The following is a 20,529-nucleotide window of genomic DNA, read 5'->3' as shown; positions in this document are numbered from 1 at the left end:
CTGATTCAACCATTCTGGAGAGCAATTTGGAACTATGACCAAAGGACTATAAAACCATGCATACCCTTTGACCTAGCAATACCACTACATTGTATCCCAAAAGATATGGAAAAAGACCTATATGTACAAAAATATTTATAGTAGCTTTTTTCTGGGGGCAAAGAACTGGAAAACGAGGAAATGCCCATCAACTGGGGAATGGCTAAACAAGTTGCAGTATGTGATTATGATGGAATACTACTGTACTATAAGAAATGATGAGCAGGATATTCTCAGGAAAATCTGGAAAGACTTGCGTGGTCTGATGGAAAAGTGAATGTACTGTGTACAAAGGTACAGCAATATCATAAGATGATCAGCTGTGAATGATAGCTATTCTCAGAAATACAACAATCCAAGACAACTTTGAAATTATGATGAAAAATGCTATCCATCCCCAAAGAAAGAACTGATGGTGTGTGAATACAGATTGAACCATTCTTTTTTTTTTTACTTTATTTTTCATGAGGATTTTTGGTTTTGTTTTTTTTTCTTTTTTTTCTTTTGCTTTTTGGTGAGGCTATTGGGGTTAAGAGACTTGCTCAGGGTCACATAGCTAATAAGTAAGTGTCAGGTGTCTGAGGTTGGATTTGAACTCAGGTCCCCCTGACTCTAAGCCTGGACCTCTATCCACTGCACCACCTAGGTGCCCCTTCATTTTTTTTTTGTCTGTTTTCTTTCACAAGATGACTATTACAGAAATGTTCTGCATGACTACACATATATAACCTATATCGAATTGCTTGCCTTCTCAATGGGGTGGGGGTGGAGGACAGGGAGGAAGGGAGAGAATTTGGAACTCAAAGTTTTTAAAACAAATGTTAAAAATTATTTTTACAGTAATTGGGGAAAAATAAATTACTAAATAATTGAAAAAAAAAATTACTGTCTCTCCATTCCAGAGATCAAAAGTAGGATAAGGTTGCAATTCAATACAGAGCAATGGCAGTGTGAATTCAGCCATGATCTATCCTCCAAAAGAGAATTGTTTTAATACATTTCAACAGGTATTTATACTAAAAATATGTACCTACCAGAGAGCAGCAATTCATGCATATAAAGTTTGCTGACACTTGTCCAACATAAAATACTAGAAAACTTTTAGTATTTACTCTAAGGAAAAAGGTGCCTTTTCAAAACAATTAGGTGTTTCAACCACCAGGAGATACAAATCATATGACACAGAAGTTCAAAAACTTGCTCTCCACAAAGACCAAATGTGAAAATACTCCAAACAAGACAAATCCTCTGATGAGTGAAGTGAACAGAACCAGGAGAACATTGTACACAGTAACAGCCACACTGTGAGATGACTAACTTTGATAGACTAAGCCCTTCTCAACAATGCAAGGATCTAAGACATCTCCAAAAGTCTCATGATGGAAAATGCTATCCATATCCAAAAAAAGAACTATGGAGTTTGAATGCAGATCAAAGCATACTATTTGCTATTTTTTCTTCTGTTGTGTTTTGTTTACTCTTTCTGGTGGTTCCTCCTATTGGTTCTAATTCTTCCTTACAACATGACCAATGTGAAAATATGTTTAACAGAAATGTAGATGTATAGCCTATATCAGATTGCATGCCATTTTGGGGAGGGAGGTGGAGAGGGAGGAGAAAAATTTAAAACTCAAAAGCTTACAGAAATGATTGTTGATAAATCAAAATTAATTAATTAATAATAATTTTTTAAAAAAAGACAAATCCTCTTCCAATCTAACAGCAAGCAGATTTAGTACACTTGAGTAATATGCCTTGAAGGCAGATACCTCATTTAAATTCTTCCTAAAGTACCAGGCACAAAACATTACAATTCCAACTGTATTTAGACAACCATAGGGTGTTCTGAAATTGTACCTTTTAGATATGTGGGACAATCTCAAATAATCTCCATCTAGGGTGACAGATCAATTGATCAGGCATTAAAGGACCAGGGTTTGAATCGTGAACCTGCTACTTATTACTTTGGGCAGATCACTCAATCTCTCTAGACCTCATTTTCTTAACCTGTCTTACAAGGGAGGTGGAACTTTTTAAGTTCCTTCCACTCCTAAAATTCTATAATCCTACAAATCCTCCATAACACTACAGCAACAGAGTGTATGTACGTGTGTATGTAAATCCACATACTTTGATATGCCAGCAAGGAAGTTATGAAAGTAAATAAACCAAGTGGATGGGTAGATGGCATTCAAATTCAGTCTTAACTTACTCTATGAGTGGCCTCAGATGTTGTCTGATGTGTTATTAGTGAGGTTCACATTTGTCAACTACCAAGTGGTAAGTTCAACTTGCAAAAACAAAAAGCTGAAACAAAAAACTACATATAAAATAAAGCATCGTGCTCTATAATGTCACCAAGCCATGATGGGCCTTTTTTCTTTTAATTCATTTTGAACTTAAAATGCTTTGTAAACTGTAAAGTGCTAGACCATAGGTTTCCAAAGTGGGCAATACAACCCCTGGGAGGCACTGGAACTATATAGGGAGGTGGTAGTAGCCTCAGGTGCAACTGGGGGTGTTGAATAAAAATAAGGGAGCAGTAGAAGCGTGAGGAAAGAAGAAAAGATAACAAAATTTTGAAAAACCATTCATACACGTTTCATCTGTCGTGTAACAAAGTCGTAGTGATTACATTACTTTCCATATAAACACGCAAAATGCAAGTTACAACTGATCAGTCATCACGTCTACTGACAGGTCTTAACAAGAAAGTGTTGGCAGGTGAACCTGTGGAGCATTGTTGGAAGTCCAGCATGCACAGACAGGAATATGTACGTGTAATTACTTGTTTACAATACGATATCGTCAGGTGACGTGACACAATACTGCATCATCAAAATTTCAATGCAGGACAAAAAACCACAAATTTGCAATAAATTATTAAATTTAAGAAGCATCATTTTTGAAAATTTTTATATTTTTTTGAAATAACATAAATTTCAAAAAACTATTAAAGGGTTAAAGAAAGTAGATTTCCAAGGGGGAACTGAGTAATTTTTTTTTTTTAAAAAGAGGGTAGTAGGTCAAATAAGCTGGGGAACCTCTAAGATAGACAAACATAAGCTGTCACTACTATTGGTTCAGGAGATGTTCCTAAGTGGATGGCATTGTACTGAGTACACTGAACCCTAAAAACTACAGAGATATATAGCCACTAAAAGACTACTGGTCAAGAATCCACATAAGAAAAACCAAGTGAATAAGGAATGAATATTGCCCAGATTATGACATGATGTTAGACTGAGTTACTTCACCAATAACATATCTACCTTCCAACAGATGGACAATAAGACAGACCCAGAATTGAACAGAAAGGAGTGTGTGGCCTGGAAGGCATGGGGGAAACAGCACAGAGCATTCAAAAGTCCCAAGCTATTCCAAGCTACAAAAGCTGCCTCCTACCAAGAGGCTCCTGGTGACACTCAGTGTTTGCAAAGCACGGCACAACACCATCTCTCAAAAACCAAAACTGCAGTTTGACCTAAAGGACAATGAAGAGACATAGAATGGGTGTAAATAAACTGCAGCATATCATCAATGATGACTCCCACTCAAGAAATGGCATCAATGACAGGTATGACAAGAAAAGGAAGTAAGTCAAGGAGAGTGAAGAATGACAGATGGACAGCACAAGGGTTGCACTGGCATTCATAAAACATTACGACCTGGAAGAAGTCCTCTGTTATGTTAGGTAGAAGTTCTGTGGAGGATTTACAGAAGGACATGGACAAAAATCACACAGGAAGAAGAGGCACAAATGTTCGATGATAGAGGAAGTATCCACACTGACAAGAGCACAGATTTATTAAAAGCATCAGTATGTTATTGACTCTGGACTACTGGCAGCTAATATCCTCTCAGAAATGCACCTGCTCATATTCATTACAAAAGCTGATTTTAGAAACTAAGTCCAAATATAATTGATTATATCAATATGTCAATTTGCTTTCAAAAATAACATTTATATAGTGTCTTAAGTTTATTCCTTAAAATTACTCCAAATAACTTACCCTGAATGAAGACTAGCCTCAAATGATTTTTTTTAACAGATCAAAAGGGACCACCTCTTATTAACTAAGAAATGGTACCACCAACTTCTCTAGCCACTGACCACACCAGTCACAGGATATTCATGTGCTGCAAGCATGAGTTTTGTAATAGCAGAGAAGTTTCAAGGCCTTATGGTACTAATCATGCCACTTCAGTGTGAGCACCAAAATCTGGCTTATTTCTCCAAGGGTTTGGTCTCAATTTAACAAATAACTTAAGCACTCAACACTTTCATATAAGATACTTCATCCCTCAGGACCTCATTTGCCTCCTCTGTAAAATGAAGAGGTTAGACAAGAGAACTACTAAAATTCCTTCCAACTCTAACTTTCTCTAATCAACAGCATAGAGGGTGACTCTTCTTTCCCTCCACCTTTCAAATAGCTACCTGAAAAAGAAATGGACACTCACTGCCTCAAAGAATAGGCTGGGCAGTCTCAGAAAGAGTCAGCTGGGGAATTTTCTTACACTATATTAAAGTTCTTGTTTTGCAGGAGGGTGGCTGGATGATTTTATGACCATTAAATATAGACGCTCCAAGATAATAACAGCAGCAGCTTCAACAGTAACTCCAGTGTATATTTATCTAAGTCCTTTCATCCAAGAAAGAAGGCATATCACCAGGTGTCAGGTATTCAACCAAAAGTCAAAAAATAGCAACAATAATAAATATTTATCATAAGATAGAAATAATTTTGATCCTAAAGAAATGAGAGTGGTGGAACCTTATCTTAACACCTAAAAAATACCACAGTAAGAACTGGCTACTGTCAGATACACAACACACAGAGAGATAACATTGTAGAGTGAGAAGGCCTGGGTTTGAATCCAAAAGATGATACTTAAAAAGTCTCTTTGAAATTGTACAAGTCACTTAACCTCTCCAGACCTGAGATTCTTATAAAATGAGGGGGTTGAATTAGATCCCCTCTGAGGTCCCTTATGGCTCCAAATCTATGATTTTAAATCCCCTATGAACTTACTGACATGATAGGGTCTAATGAAAGAAAACTACAAACAAATTTGCTTACATGCAGGGCCTATTTAATTACTTAGACAATTTCAACAATGTTGGTTAAAACAGCAAGCAATGTACTAAATTCCTGAGCTCTATCACTTCCCAAAGACTTGGTATTTAAGAAGATATGGGTGAAGGAGGCATAAAGAGAAGACTCCAGGTAAAGCATTCTTATCCCTACTAAAATTTGTCTATTCATTCACGCAGCATGATTCTCAAGGAATTAGAGTAATTACTCAATGAGTAAACTTCTTCATACCTCATGTGTAAGGCCAAGCCATCTTGTAGGCTTGGGAATCCCAAGTCAGAGAGAGTATCTGAGCTGACAGAAGCTGGTGACAAAGATCCTTCTTTCTCTTCCAGCAGATCCAGTTTCACCAAGTTACTGATCTCATCCTCAGAGTTATCTTCAGACACAGAGCCAATTATGAATCGAGAGTGCTGGTTCAGCTCCAGAGGCTTGGCCACAGGAGAAGGCTCATCCATTATGTCATCAAAGTAGGCTCTTAGAGCTAGGGAAAAAACATAAAAGTTGTAGAGCAAAACCAAACGGAATGAATAATCAAGTAGGAATAAGGCAGGATTGGAGAAATACCTTTTCTAAATATTTCAGTGCTTTTATTTTCCCAAATATGGGTCATACCACCTACTCCTAAGTAGTAAATAGCAATTAATCCCTTTCTTTCCCCAAAACTTCACACATTTTCTCCAAGTTTCTTAAGCCATTTCTTAAGCTATCCCTCAAAAATTCAGGGCTGTCCAACTTGCAATTTTAAGGGAACCTTACAAATGTAGTCTATGAAAGCTTCTGGTTTCCAAATATAATACTGATGTGTTAAGTTTTATTGTGTTTTTTAAAAATTTGATATTTATTTAAACTATATATATATTATTACTGCTTGATTAAAAACCGAGTAGTAATGGTTGTCTGGCTCTGCTCCTTCCTGTCTGTGGGACTCTGGACAAGCCACTTCAACTTTCTGGGCTCAGTTTCCTCATTTGTAAAATTATGGAATTAGAATACAAAGCCTCTAAGACCTCTTCTAGCTCTAGAGTTCTAGTTACTTTTGTGGTCATATCTTTAAAATTCACTGTGGGTAATATTTACATCAACTATGTCAAGGACACAAGATTTCCTTAATGGAAGCATTTCCTCAACAATCCATATCAGACTGGCACTGCAGTCAGATGTCCTGAATTTGAATCCTGACTCTACTCCTTCCTACCTATGGGACTATAGGCAAGCTACCATAACTCTTTGGGCCTCAATTTCCTCATCTGTAAAATTGTGGGATTATACTACATGGCCTCTAAGATCCCTAATTCTAGTTCTAGTCATCTAGGTCTCGAAGAGTTAAGCGACTAGGGCTAGGGGTGGGGAATCCGCAGCATCAAGGCCATAGGTAGCCTTCTAGGTCCTTGGGTGCAGCCTTTTGACTGAGTCCAAGTTTTACAGAACAAATCCTTTTATTAAGGGGTTTTGTTCTGTGAAGTCTGGATTCAATCAAAGGACAGCACTTGACGACCCAGAGGGCCACAGGTGGCCTTGAGGCTGCAGGTTCCTCACCTCTGGACTAGATCGTGCATGGTCACATAACTAGTAAGTACTAGAGATTTGAACCCAGGTCTCTCTGACTCTAGGTCCAATATTCCTACTCCTGTGTATACATCATGAAATATTTAATTTTTTTTTAAAAATCCCAGCTCTAACACTTACAGGCAAATCCATGAGATTTTAAGTTAAAGACTGTTTATGATCTTCATTAATGGAAACAGTCTCTATATCAACGAAACCATAAGTACATGACATATTGATAGGTGTGTATATGCACACATATGTAGATATACAGATATATCTCCCAGTGTCTAACATTATACTTAGTATGCACTTAAAAGCTTGCTGAATGAATATATATGTATATATGTATATGTACACATATATATGGGGAGAAAAAAGAGACACATCACTTTGGAATAAATTCCAGAAAATTTTTGTTTTTTCAAAAATGATCCTATTATTGGCTTTTATTTCACTGTGTTGAATTATATTGCAGAAATTTCCAACAAAAAATCATCTGCTCTTGATATTGGCTTAAACATGAGCAAGCAGTGAATCTATCATCAAATGTCGATAGTTATGAAAATGTCACTTGAAATAAATCCGATATTCGTCAAGAGAGTATCTTAGAGGCAAGTTACTATATGGGAAATAGAAAACATGTCTAAGAAAAGCATGCAACAAGACAACTAAGGGAAACAATACTCATTCTGTCAAACAATTCAATCAAGCTGTAATATCAGAAAGCTTCAAAAGCACTATGTTTAGCTCAGTATCAAACAACCTGAAGCCATTTTGCTCTATTTAAGTGCATCCCAGCACTAATTTTGTGACATTTCAACATGTCTATCTCATGAAGATTATTTGCATTCCACTATTATGCAAGCAGCTTTCAGAAAGCCTAGGAAGACTTACATGAACTGATGCAAAGTAAAATGAGCAGAACCAGGAGACCACTGTACACAGTAACAGCAATACTGTACAATGATCAACTGTGAATGACTTAGCTATTCTCAGCAATACAATGATCAAAGCCAATTCCAAAGAACTTACAATGAAAATCATTATCCACCTCCAGAGAAAGAACTGATGTAGTCTAAATATAGACTGAAGTATATTTTAACTTTCTTTACTATTCTTAGGGTTTTTTTGGTCTGCATTTTCTTTTGTTATATGGTTAATATAGAAGTGTTTTACATGATTGCACATGTATAATCTATATCAAACTGCCTGCCTTCTCAAGGAAGGAGGAGGTGAAGGAGGGAGGGAAGGAAGAAGAGAATATGAAACTCAAAATGTTTTTAAAAAGAATGTTAAAAATTTTCATTTACAGGTAATTGAAAAAATTAAAATTAAATATAAAAAAATTATTTCCATTCGAAAAAATAACAAAATGCCATAAAGGATCTTGGGGAGTTGGGTATGAAGAAGGAAGAATATCATTAAGTCAAACAACAGAACACCAAAATTAGGGACTACTGATCTAGAAAACAAAGTTATTTCTTCCCCTTTTATAGTACACATGTAAAAACTGCTTAAACACTATTATTTTAGAAAGATTTTTTTAAACCTGTAAATGAATACAGGTTCTCTTAAAGGGGCAAAGCAATTTTCATAAAAGCTAGATGCTAGAGGAATGACTGCAACCATTTATCAGGAACTGAAACATATAAACATCTCCTAAAAGAAAAATAGAACTTTTTTTACTCACAAAACTGTAACAAAATATGAAAATTCATACAACAGATATAGAAATAGGTATATGTTCATTAGATAGTTCTCCAGTGTGTATAACAGGTCCTCTACATAAGTGAAACTTTTGTTTTTCTTTTTTTTAATATATTTTTCTAGACATTTAAAAGGAAAGCCAGTAGGTTTGAGGGCTCTATTTTGTTTTGTTTTTAAAAACAACAGCTAGAAAGAATTACCCCGAATAAAACCAAAGGCTAAAGCAGACAAGAGGAAATTAAACAATTTCCACATTTAGGAAGCCCAGAATAATGTAGTCTGAAAAGAATCACTCACATGAGAAGATCCAATAAAAAACTATACCCAACAGAAAGGATGAAAAGAATAGCTACTAGGTAAAACATTCAGGAGGAGATTCTAACTTGTTGGTCAAGGTCAGAACTGAAGCATAAAGCATTCCATCTGGGATCCATAATTACACTTCTACCTTCAATAAGATAGATAAGGACAGAAACTGGACCTCTGATTTCATTGGTACAGGGAACTCCCAAGACAGGAAATTCCTTTGGATGTAGGTTGGTGTGTAGAGTGTGTTAGAGTCTTAAAGGCTGCAATTTAGGGTCTTAAAGACTCAATCATCTAAAAATTAGCCAAGACAGATATAGTAAAAAGTGATGTGAAGAAGGAAAAAAGAAAATCTGATCCTGGGAATATTAAACCAGAGGCTCTGTGGAGCCTGTATTGCCAGTGTTCCCCTCTTGGGGGAATGGAGCAGAACAATTTGGCAACCTGTCTTAATTAAATGTCCAAAGGTCAGAAATGGCTTGATCCCTACAACTAACAACTTTTTGTTTGTTGCAGTTTTTTTTTTTTCCAAAAGTGGGTCAAATAATGAGAAATCCACATGAAAGCCAAGTAGATCAGAAATACCTGTGATGGCTAATGTGGAAATATTTTACATAACTTCCTACATATAATGGGTATTGTATTTCTTGCCTTCTCAATGGGTTGAGGAAGGGATAGAAAGAGAGAGTGAATCTGAAACTGACAATACAAATTTAAAAATTTTTAAAAGGCAAAAAGGAAATCCATGTGAGTAGTCTTTTAAAAAATTAATTATAAGGCTTACCCATTAAAAAAACATGGATTTGAAGCAGCAGTCCTAAAACCATTCAAAGGAGTTTAACTACCTCTTAATTCATATTCAAATGAAGAGTTATAAACCTAGTGCTCGCTGCTGAACAATTAAAATACTGGTATATTTAACAGACCAAACTATTCTTGAACTATGGCAGGTACTCAATATGCAGAAATGCCAACTGTGAGAAATAAGATTCTATCACTGATGGTGGTTCCCAGCTCTGCTTTTAGCAGTTTCATGAAACAGACTGTACTTACACAAAGTCAGGAAGACCAAAACATGCTCCAGAGTTTGGTCACATGTGCAGAAACTTCAGTTGGTTAGGTCTTAATGTTTGGCAACTGCCTGTGTGCTGAGTAATCACCTAATTAAAAGACTAGGTCTTTTTTAAATTCTGAAAAGTATTAGTCAAACTATCCCCAAGTCAGCCAACCTACAGTTATCCCACAGAAGGTAAGTTAGACAGTCAGTTCTAGTGGGGAACAGTCATAGGATAAAGATCTGAAAGAGTTCAAGTACATACAGTTCAACTTCATTTTAAAGATGAGTAAACCTGGAAATGAACCAAAGTTATCACTAGGGGAAAAAAAAAAGACAGTCAAAGAAGGAGAACCATAGACTAGAAGTCCACATAATTCAAAAACAAGACCATGTCCTATCCCATCCTGGTTGATTCTAGTTATCTATTCAGAGAATGGAATTCAGATCTAGAGATCAGTCAGAGAAATAATTAATTTCTCTACATACTGTTTCTGCCATAAGCTCCTTGCTCATGAAATAACGTAACACCAGTTTTTCCATTTCCAAATAGTAGGATAACTTTTTTAAAAACCCGCCTTGCAATTTAAATATTTTAGGATATTAATTTTTATGACATTCCAAACATTACAGACCATTATACTTACCTCTTATAATTCTTACAATGTAAGAAGATATCCACCTCCAGAAAGAACTATTTAAAAAAAAGAGAGAGAAGTTTAATGATGAAGTTTATTTCCAGTCTTTTTTTTTTTAACTCAGGAGAGTACAAAATTAATCAACCCTGCCCATTCCATTCCCCCAGGCATTTATTAAACACTTCTATAAGCCTCTCTGCCAGCTATTGAAGATCCAAAGACAGAAAGAAAAACAGCCCCTGCTCTCCTGAAGCTGACATTCAACGGGGGTGGGGGGGGGAGGCAAGTGGGAGAAGATAGAACACGTACACAGCCAAATAAATGCAGGATCATTTAAAAAAGGAGTAAGCCCAAACAACTGATGAGAAATGGGCTTCCCTCATGGCACACAGGTGTGGAGCCTTAAAAGACACTATGGTGAGGAAGTAAGGCCTAGGTGACAGACAGGGAAAGAGAGAGTGAAGGAAGAGATGGGATGGCAAGTATTGCAGCATGGCTGAAATGTAGACTGCATGAAAAGGAGTCATGGAAGCTTAATCTATAGAAGGAGCAGACTGTGAAGAGCTTTAAATGTAAAGCTTAAGAATGTGTATTTTATCCTAGGGAGTCACTAAAGATCCTTAAGCAAGGGGCAGCTAGGTGGCGAGGTGGATAGAGCACCAGCCCTGGATTCAGGGAAACCTAAGTTCAAATCTGGCCTCAGACACATAACACTTAATAGTTACGTGGCCCTGGGCAAGTCACTTAACCCCATTGCCTAGCCCAAAAAAAAAAAAAAAAAAGATACTTAAGCAAATAAGTAATTCAAAACCGTGTCTCTCTGGTCCAGTCTCTTAACTTAAAGCATAAATGTTCAGTCATCCAACTACCGTTTTATTCACTGTGCCACCCACAGGATAGGCAGGGCAGCCCAGCTAAAGCAGTAAGGAGCCCTGAGGGAGACACAAGAGGAAAGGGGGGCCAAGCAAGTCAAACACCACCACCACCACCCTATGACATACCCTCAAGACATCAATGCAGATGGCTCAGGACCCTGGGCCCAAGAGCCTTGGGAACAGTAATGCCTTCAGCCCCTCAGCCATCATCCTGAGAAGTAACCAAACCCTACGGAGATGCTGCCTGGCAACTGCTCCAGCAGGCACTACAGCCACAGCTAGTGAAGACCCAGAAAAGAAAATTCTTGCTACCAAAGGCCTTGGCACCAGCAAATGGTTCAACATCAGAAACCAATATATTTTTATCAATGGAAATGACATTAAAGAAGAGGCATGAATATCTGCTTTGCCACTGCATCCTAAGGACCAAGAAACCTTTCCATCTGATTTGCAACCGAAGCCTTCCATTCCCATTAGAATATGAGCTCTTTGAGGGCAGGAGCTGTCTTACTTTTCCAGTTGTGTCTCACAGTGCTTTGCACTAGAAAGTGTTTTAAAAAAGCTTCAGTCATGCATTCAAGTCTTCAAATTAAAAGCACTTATGACACTGCTAATGGAGTTGTGAATTATGGCAAATGACTTGAAATGCATTACAGAATTATATTTTAATCTCTCACTACCAGAACATATGGGAAAATTGGAACACTAATGCATTGTTGGTGGAGTTGTGAACTGATCCAACCATTCTGGAGAGCAATTTGGAACTATACCCAAAGGGCTATAAAAATGTGCATACCCTTTGATCCAGCAATACCATTTCTAGGGCTGTATCTCAAAGAGATCATAAAAATGGTAAAAGGACCCACATGTACAAAAATATTTATAGCAGCACTTTTTGTGGTGGCAAAGAATCGAAAATTGAGGGGATGCTCATCAGTAGGGGAAAGATTGAACAAGTTGTGGTATACGAATGTTATGGAATACTATTGTGCTATAACAAATGATAAGCAGGCAAAATTCAGAAAAACCTGAAAAGACTTAAATGGACTGATGGCTGAGTGAAGTGAGCAGAACCAGGAGAACATTGTACACAGTAACAGCCACACTGTGAGATGACTAACTTTGATAGACTTAGCCCTTCTTAGCAATGCAAGGATCTAAGACATGTCCAAAAGACTCATGATGGAAAATGCTATCCACATCCAGAAAAAGAACTATAGAGTCTGAATGCAGATCGAAGCATATTATTTGCTCTTTTTTTTTTTGTTTCTTCTTTCTCATGGTTTCTCCCATTGGTTCTAATTTTTCTTTACAACATGACCAGTGTGAAAATAGATTTAATATGAATGTATACGTGGAGCCTATATCAAATTGCACACCATTTTGAGGTGGGGGGGGTTGGGGAGAAAATTTGGAACTCAAAATTTTATGTAAGTAAATTTTGAAAACTAAAAATAAATTAATTAAAAAGGAAAAAAAAAGTCCTTCACAACATGGCCCCAACCTATCTTACCAGCTTTACTATATATAATTCACCTTTCCACACTCTATGACCCAAACTGGCCATCTCTATTCCTCATATGTAGTATTCTATCTCCCATCTTTGTGCCTTTGCACATGCATCAGTGTATGTTTCATGCCTGGAACATTCTCCCTCCTCACTTCTACCAAAAAGAATTTCTCTCTTCCCTTAAGATGAAGTTCAAGCACCATCTTCTACACCTAGTCTTTCCTGATTCCCTCTACCAACTACTAGTGTCCTCCCTCCCAACACCGTATTTTGCATTTATTTTATGTATATTTTACATATATTCTTATGTATATACACACATCTCCCAAATAAAATAAAAGGTCCCAGAGTGTAAGCTGTTTCTTTTTTTTTTGTCTTTGTATCCACAGCACCAGCACATACTAGTCACTTAACAAATGCTAGTTGATTAACTGGTGGTGATCTTTTTTTGCATATCCTTATCAGCGCATGAACATTGAAATATGCGACAATCAAGTTTCCCATGAAACATGTTACTCATTGCTTACTAATGCACAAGAAAATGAACTCAACAATTCCTTTATTTGCTTCTCCAAGGAGAACCTGTGTCCATCCTTCCACATGGATACATTTTTTCGCCTTTGGGTTTCATTTCTAATAAGAATAGTTATAGTCAAGATTAATATGATTCAATAAAGAATAGAAAAGCATGGAAAGACTTACATGAGCTGACACAAAGTGAAGTAAAGAGAACCAGAAAAACAACATACATCATGACCACAATGTAGATGGAAACAACCATAAATAAATAATCAAAACTGAAAAGTATAAAACCAGGATGACCAAGCTTGGCCCCCAAAGAGAGATATGAAAAGGCATCTCCCACTCTTCCTTGAAGCAAAAAGGGAGGATGGATATAAAATACTGCATATAAGATCAGATTTAGTTGCATTAATTACCTCTGAACTTTTATTTTTCTCTTTTTAAATTCTTATTATAAGTCATTAGTTTCTAGTAGGAGGAAAAATATTGAGAAATGAAGATGCTGTAGAAAAAATTATGTATGTATACACACATATACACACAAATAGAGATTAATATGATTCCGTTATTCCAAGAGGAATCCACTTGATTAATAGACAATGATCTCATATTTAGAGTATCAACACCTAAGTCAGTATTTAGAGAGATAGGGACTGGGCCTGTGACTTCAATGATAGAAGAAACTCTGGGATGAAAGAATCACCCTTATCAAAGCAGGTCAGCTTCTTCTCTACACCTTAAGTCTCAGGGAGCTGCCTTGCCCAAGGTAACAAATCTAGCATGTATCAGAGGCAGGACTTGAAATCAGGTCTTCCTGGCCCTGAGATCAGCTCTCAACCTACTAGGATATGGTGCTACTATAATGTGTATAGATGGACTAAAAATTGTGATTCTTAACACCCTTTCCCCCCATCACTGCAGAAGCATAAGAGAACCACACAGAATTAGGGAACATTTTATATTCTCCTTTGTTTCATGGGTTCACATGACAAAAGAATTTATTTATGCCCAAGAGGCCAGTCTACTTACTGGTGATCAGCCTCTCCTCACTTACTCTACTCGGCTATACTGGTCCTCAGAAAAGAGATACCATCTATTGCTAGGACCATAGGTGAGGTTTTCTCAACATGACAGAACCTCCAGAGCTTATGTTTCACAAGCAGAGCTTTCAGGGTCACTCAGGGTCCTCTCCACACAATGATCATGCAACAGAAGAGGCCTTCTGGAAAGTCTCCTCTTATATCCTTCAGTAAACACCTTGATTCCTAGCCTAAACCCCCAATTCCTTATCCTACCAGTACAAGATCACACTTAATCAGCGCTATAATTTCCAATTCTCCTCCAAAATAGAAAATGGGAAAATCTAGTTCTTCTCTGAGTCCACTAAATCTCTGAATATATTTGCAGCTGGTCTAATATAAAAAAAGGTAGTCAAGATAATCAAACCAATTATCAAACACAGATGTTAACACTGTAGAGCAATGACTGCTGGTTTATCCAAACTGTGATCCAGATAGGTGGCATAACGGAGTCAGGCCTGGAGTCAGAAAAACCTAAGTTCAAATCCATCCTCCGACACTTAGCTGTGTAAGCCTTGGCAAGTTACTTGACCCTTGCTTGCCACAATTTCCTCACCTGTAAATTGGGTAAAATGTATGTAAATATAAAATGTAAAAAGGCCTCACAGGGTAGTTGTGAGAATAAAATGAAACAGCATTTGTAAAGAGCTTTGCAGACATTAAAGCACCACATAAATGCTAGCTATTATTATCATTATCAACTGGTAAAGTTGAGTGATCTGCCCAAGGTCTCACTAGGAACCTTGCCAAGATTTGAACCTAAGTCCCCCAATGCCAAATCCAGTATTCTTTCCACTACACAATGGGGCCTAGAGTATAACATCTCTCCAAATACACGAACTCATGGATGCTGAGCTGGAAGAGACCTGATACAACCCCCTTATCTTACAGATAAGGAAACTAAGGTCTTAGGAATGTTAAGCAACTTGCCTAAGACAGCACAGGTAGCAAGTATCAGAGACAGGATTTGAACCCAGGTTCTCTGCCTCTAAAGTCCATGCACTCACTGATTCTCAGAATAGCTGTCTCTAAGTATTTAAAGGGCTACCATGTGGGAGAGGCATGAGGCTTGTTGTTTATCCCCAAAAAAATAGAACTAGGAGTAGGAGAGGGGAGTTTGCCTTGCAAAGAGGCAAATTTAGGGCTTGAAATGAGGAAAACTTTCTGTTCGGAGTAATTCAAAAGTTAGATAGGTCACCTACTCCCGCCACAGCCCCACTGAAGGACTTCCAGCAAAAACTGCATAGACAGACAGAATAGATAGATAGATGGAGAGATAGATGAATAAATAAATAACAAATAAACATTCATCAAGTATGATGTAGAAGAGATTCTTTTTCAATTTGAGTTAGGAGATAACAGGGCAGCTATGAAAGCCTCATTTGTGATTCTAATTGCACTCTACTGTTCAAAGAATTAATATTAATGACAAAGTTTGAGTGATTTCTGGAAATTACTCTTCTTACTTTTATCGATGAGAACATATGATGTTTTATTGAAATAAAAATGTGTAACTTATCCTTTTTATATGGAAGCCCTTGCATTTTTTGCAAGAGGTCCCAAAATTGAGATCTATCCCTCAACATGAGGTGAGACTAATCACAACTAATATATTTGCTAAAGAGTCAGAATAAAAGAAATAAAACATTTAACAAACCTATTTAAGCTTTGCTCCCTAAACTCAAATGGCACTGTATTTTCTAAGCAGCTCTATTAAAAGGAGAAGCAATTTGCTTCAGTTATCTTCTGATAAAAGTATCTGAACTAAACACAACATGTTCTAGTTTTTTTAAGAAAATATTTAATAAACAAATTCTGAACCACTAAAATAGGAAATAGATTCGCTTTGCTTTCCATTTTTGTCAGGTTAATGATCAATATTTTTAAATAGATTTTGCTAATACCTTTCCTACTGCCTGACCCTTCTTTAATAATTTGCAGTAAGTGAGCTTTAAGAAGGTCTCAAATCAAAATCCCTTCCATTTGAAAGGCTAGTACAGCAAATTAAATTTTTATATTTTGAAATATGTTTATCAAGAGTTTTCAGTTGTCCAAAATCAAGTTAACAATACTCTGTAAAGTATATAATGTTCTTCAAATTTCTTCATACCTAGCCTCTGAATTGATTTTCCCTGCATTTGCTTTTAGTTGGCCCCTCTGCCCTCAATTCATCTTTCTCAGTTGCCAAAATAACCTTCCTTAAAGATTTCATATTCAATTCAATAAATATTTATTAAACATCTACTACACATATAAACAGCATTGTACCAGGTACCAGAGATATAAAGAAACAGTTCGTATCTTCAAGGAGCCTACATTCTGTTGAGGGAAGGAAGATAGAACACCAACTGATAAATATGACAATTTGCCAAAGAAAGCACTGCTCTAACAATTGAGGGCATATGGGAAGATTTCAATGAAAAGATAGCATCTGACCCGAACACAGAAGGAAGATAAGACTCCTAGGTCTGAGATAAGGAGGCAGTACATTTCAGGCACCGAGCCGGCTTAGAAGAAGACACAAAGACAGTAGAGATGGAAAGCTAAGTTTGGAGAAAAGTTAAAAGTCCAGTTAGACTAGGATGTAGTGAAAGGGAATAACATGAATTAAGACTGGAAAAACAGGCTGAAGTCATTTTATTAAGGGCCACAAATTCCAGGCTGAGGAGTTTGTATTTTATCCTACAAACAATAGAAATGTCTCTATTCCCTTCCAATAGAGTGCCAGTGGAAGTTTTTAAGTCACCAAGTCAACAAGCACTTATTAAGCACCTACTATGTGAAAGGCGTTGTGCCCAGCATTAGAGACACCAAGAAAGGCAAAAAACAGTCCTCACTCTCCAGGAACTTACAATCCAACAGAGGAGACAATATGCAAACAATTAGGTATAAACCAGATACTACACTTGATCTGGTTATAACCAATTAGAGCCTGCTGGGTGACAGTGGATAAGTGCAGGCCCTAGAGTCAGGAAGACCGGAGTTCCTGTTTGACATCAGACACTAGCTGTGTGACCCTGAGCAAGTAATTTAATTTCTAAATGCCTGTTTCCTCATCAGCAAAATGAAGATCATGTGGATAAAATGAGACACTATTTTTGAAGCACTTTGCAAACTTTAAAATTCTACATAAATGTTATTGTTATTATCTAGCAAGTATGGTATAATGGAAAGCACAATGAACTTGGAGACTACCTAAAAGATGTGTTCAAGTCTCAGTTTCTGCTATTTACTACACACTCACTATGTGCAACCTCAGGAAAGGCATCTTAAGTCTCAGTTTGCTCGTCAATCCACAAGCATTTATTAAGCTACTATGTGCCAGCCATTGGCTAGGAGGTAGGGATATAAGTACAAAAATTAATCAGTCCTCACTTTCTTCAAGCTTCATTCTACCAAAGGAGAAAAAAAAATTACAAAACCATACATAAAACAGGTATAGTAAGTGCACTACCTACCTAGTGCTGCTATTGTACAAGTCAAATGATATATGTAAAAAATGCTTTATAACTGTAAATGGTGGCCCACTGGAGCTCAGAACTCCTAAATATGGGTTAGGATTACCGAGGAAAGAAACATCTTATTTGGCTTCTGTACCACCTCCAGTAAACCTATCAGTAGGAAATCTCATCTTCTTTTTCACCTGACTGCACTCATTTTGGACTTCTTTGGCTTCTTCACCATGCCACCCCCACCTACACACACACATACACACACACACCCATACAGAGACTTAAATAATTAGCTTATCTAAGGCCATCCTTGAAGAAGGAATCTTCCCTAATAAATGCAATGAAAACAAAAAAGTAATTTAAAATTTGAATTCTTTCCCCAATCTTGTGTATTAATGACGTCCATCCAAAACACACATAAGTCCCAGACCACTTAAACCTGTCTGACTGTAGAACAAGTTAAAAAAAAAATTCCTAGTCACTGAGCTGAAAAAGAGATAAATGCCACAAGGTGCATTACAGACGGAACTGCCTACAGCATGGCGGTAAAGGCAATTACCAGGTGTACATGTTTTCTCCAGAGCTACCTTTCACAATGTCACGATCAATGACTTTATCCCAATTCGAGTGTTCAGGCCATGAACACTAAACTCACTGAGTAATCTCTTCCATTTTTTGTTCTTTCACTCTAAAAACAGCTACATTCTATGTTTGATGTATTTTAAAACTGCATGATGAAAATAATCCAGCTATCTCAGAAAAGACAGGATGGAGAGTTTTCCTATTCTATGACTAAACAAACTTTACACATTTAGTTGTTTGCCCTTTACCTTTTTCATCCAGCAAAAGTAGAGTAAGTTTGCCATGTATGAGACAGACAGGTGAAAAGATAGATACTCCCAATACTGTTAACAGCTAGGCAGCAGTTAAGTCAAGGACAGATTATAGAATGACAGCAAACAGTTGTATCCGGCTTGGTTATATCACGTTGCCTTTTTGAAAAGCAACAGTCAGATGAACAGCACAAAAATGGTTCTCAACTCACAGCCACCCTAAGAATCCCATGAAAGAAGCCAGTTTTCTCACCCCCTACAGGAAGAGGAAATAGTGTGTCCATAGAAAGTGCAGTTCCCAGTGTGCCCTAAGGAGTTAAGAGGAAAGAAAAAATGAATGAAATATAGGGAGTGTGTGTCATCAGAGTCAATCTCTCAAAGTTAAAGTCAGATTATTCCTCATACCTCACACCTCAGGAGATTAATGAAACACAGTTTAAGTAGGAATTTAGTAGTAGTATTTATTTACTCCTGAGTGTTGTTGGTTTTCGTTAAGATTACGCCTTCAAATCAATGAATTTTAAGTTTAAAATCCGCACCGTGTCTGAAAGTTCTAGGCCTACCTGGGGGCCCTAACCTGAAAGGATACTTTCCAAACCACCCCCATCCCCAGAATATAAGACCACACTGGGCCCTGGCTTCGGTAGCTCCTTTCCTCCCATCCTCCACCCAAACCTCCCCTTCCCCAACCTTGGACCCACGGTTTGTGAAAGCTCAGTTCACCTTCGGCAGCACGAAATGGGGTGGGGGGCGACAAGGGAGAGAAGAGGACACACGTGTACGTACACGTACACACACTCACACACGCACACACAAACACATACACACGTGTGCGCGCGCGCGAGCACGAGTACTACTACATCCCTCGTCGGGTGGCTAAACCAAACCAAACTAAACCAATCACCCTCCTGTCGGCCTCAGGAGCCTCCACATGTGCTCGCACCCACCCGGCCCCGCACAAGGGTGGGAAGGCCAGGACTCTCTTCTCCAACCACAAGACCTGCCCAGGTCTTGTGGTTGGAGAAGAGAGTCCTAGCCCTCCTCGGGCGCGCGACTCAACCCGGGGGCCCCCGCCCTCCACGTGAGGCTGGTCCTCCGGGGGACAAGGGATGGATGCTGGTGTCCCGGAAGGAACCTGACTCCGGGGGAAGGGAAGGAGATGAGCAGAGTGGCAGGGGTCCCGGAGCACCCGAGTTCCTGAGTACGCGCCCCCATCAAGCCCCGGGGGCGCGCTCACGGTCACATGGGCGAGCGGGGGGCGGCGCGCTCCGGTGCCCGCACCTCGGGTCGGGGGGGGGGGCCCTCCTCTTTGAGCTCCCGGCCCGGTCCCCGCCCCCCTCTCCCCGCTCGGAGCTCTAGGGTCCAGCTCTCCCCGCCCCTCACCTCAGGGTGGCGGTGGCGACGGCGGCGGCGGCGGCGGCAGCAGCGGCCCGGGGAGCCCCGTGCGGGCCGAGACGGCTGCGCTGGGCAGTAGGAGACGCCAGCCGCTCGGGCGATGGCTGACAGGCTCTTTAGAGCCACCGCGAGGCCGCGTCGGGGCGGAGCCTCCGGACCCCACCCCCTCTGTGCTAGGCCCCGCCCACGACCCGGCTCCTCCGCGCCAGCCCCCAGCTCGGTCGGACGCGCGGCGAGCCCGGGGGTGGGGTGACTTAAATTCCGGGGTTACTCGAGGCCATTCACCTCCGACCCCCCTGAAGGAAAGAGAAGGCATGCGAGGTGGGAGGGTAGGGGTGGCCTCTCCCATTGGCCGCTTGTGCTCGCAGAGGGGGACACTGCAGCCAATGAGAGAGCGGCCCTGGGCGGGGCTGACGTGAGGCGATACCGATGGTCCGAGGGCTGCTCTGCCACTCCCGGTCGTCGGAGT

General features: G+C 39.0%; 1 protein-coding gene across 3 annotated transcripts in view; it reads right to left on the bottom strand.

Moving 5' to 3' along the window:
* ACACA (acetyl-CoA carboxylase alpha) overlaps positions 1-20,075 on the bottom strand; it is a 238,786-nt gene extending 218,711 nt beyond the window's left edge. For 2 of the 3 annotated variants that reach the window (XM_027870541.1, XM_027870542.1), the window contains exons 1-3: positions 20,049-20,075; positions 10,404-10,450; positions 5,370-5,622 (exon numbers count right to left, since the gene is read on the bottom strand). In XM_027870541.1, the coding sequence (XP_027726342.1) occupies positions 5,370-5,596 (227 nt within the window). In that variant the 5' untranslated portion in view covers positions 5,597-5,622; positions 10,404-10,450; positions 20,049-20,075. Of the gene's footprint in view, positions 1-5,369; positions 5,623-10,403; positions 10,451-18,918; positions 18,937-20,048 lie in introns of those variants that run through there. The other variant, XM_027870545.1, reaches the window with a different exon arrangement.
* Positions 20,076-20,529: the final 454 nt, after the last annotated feature.

Source organism: Vombatus ursinus, unplaced genomic scaffold, assembly GCF_900497805.2.
Source record: "Vombatus ursinus unplaced genomic scaffold, bare-nosed wombat genome assembly UNPS02014797.1, whole genome shotgun sequence".
Taxonomy (NCBI): domain Eukaryota; kingdom Metazoa; phylum Chordata; class Mammalia; order Diprotodontia; family Vombatidae; genus Vombatus; species Vombatus ursinus.
Note: the sequence above shows the minus strand (reverse complement) of the source record. Positions and strands in the feature narration are given on the sequence as shown.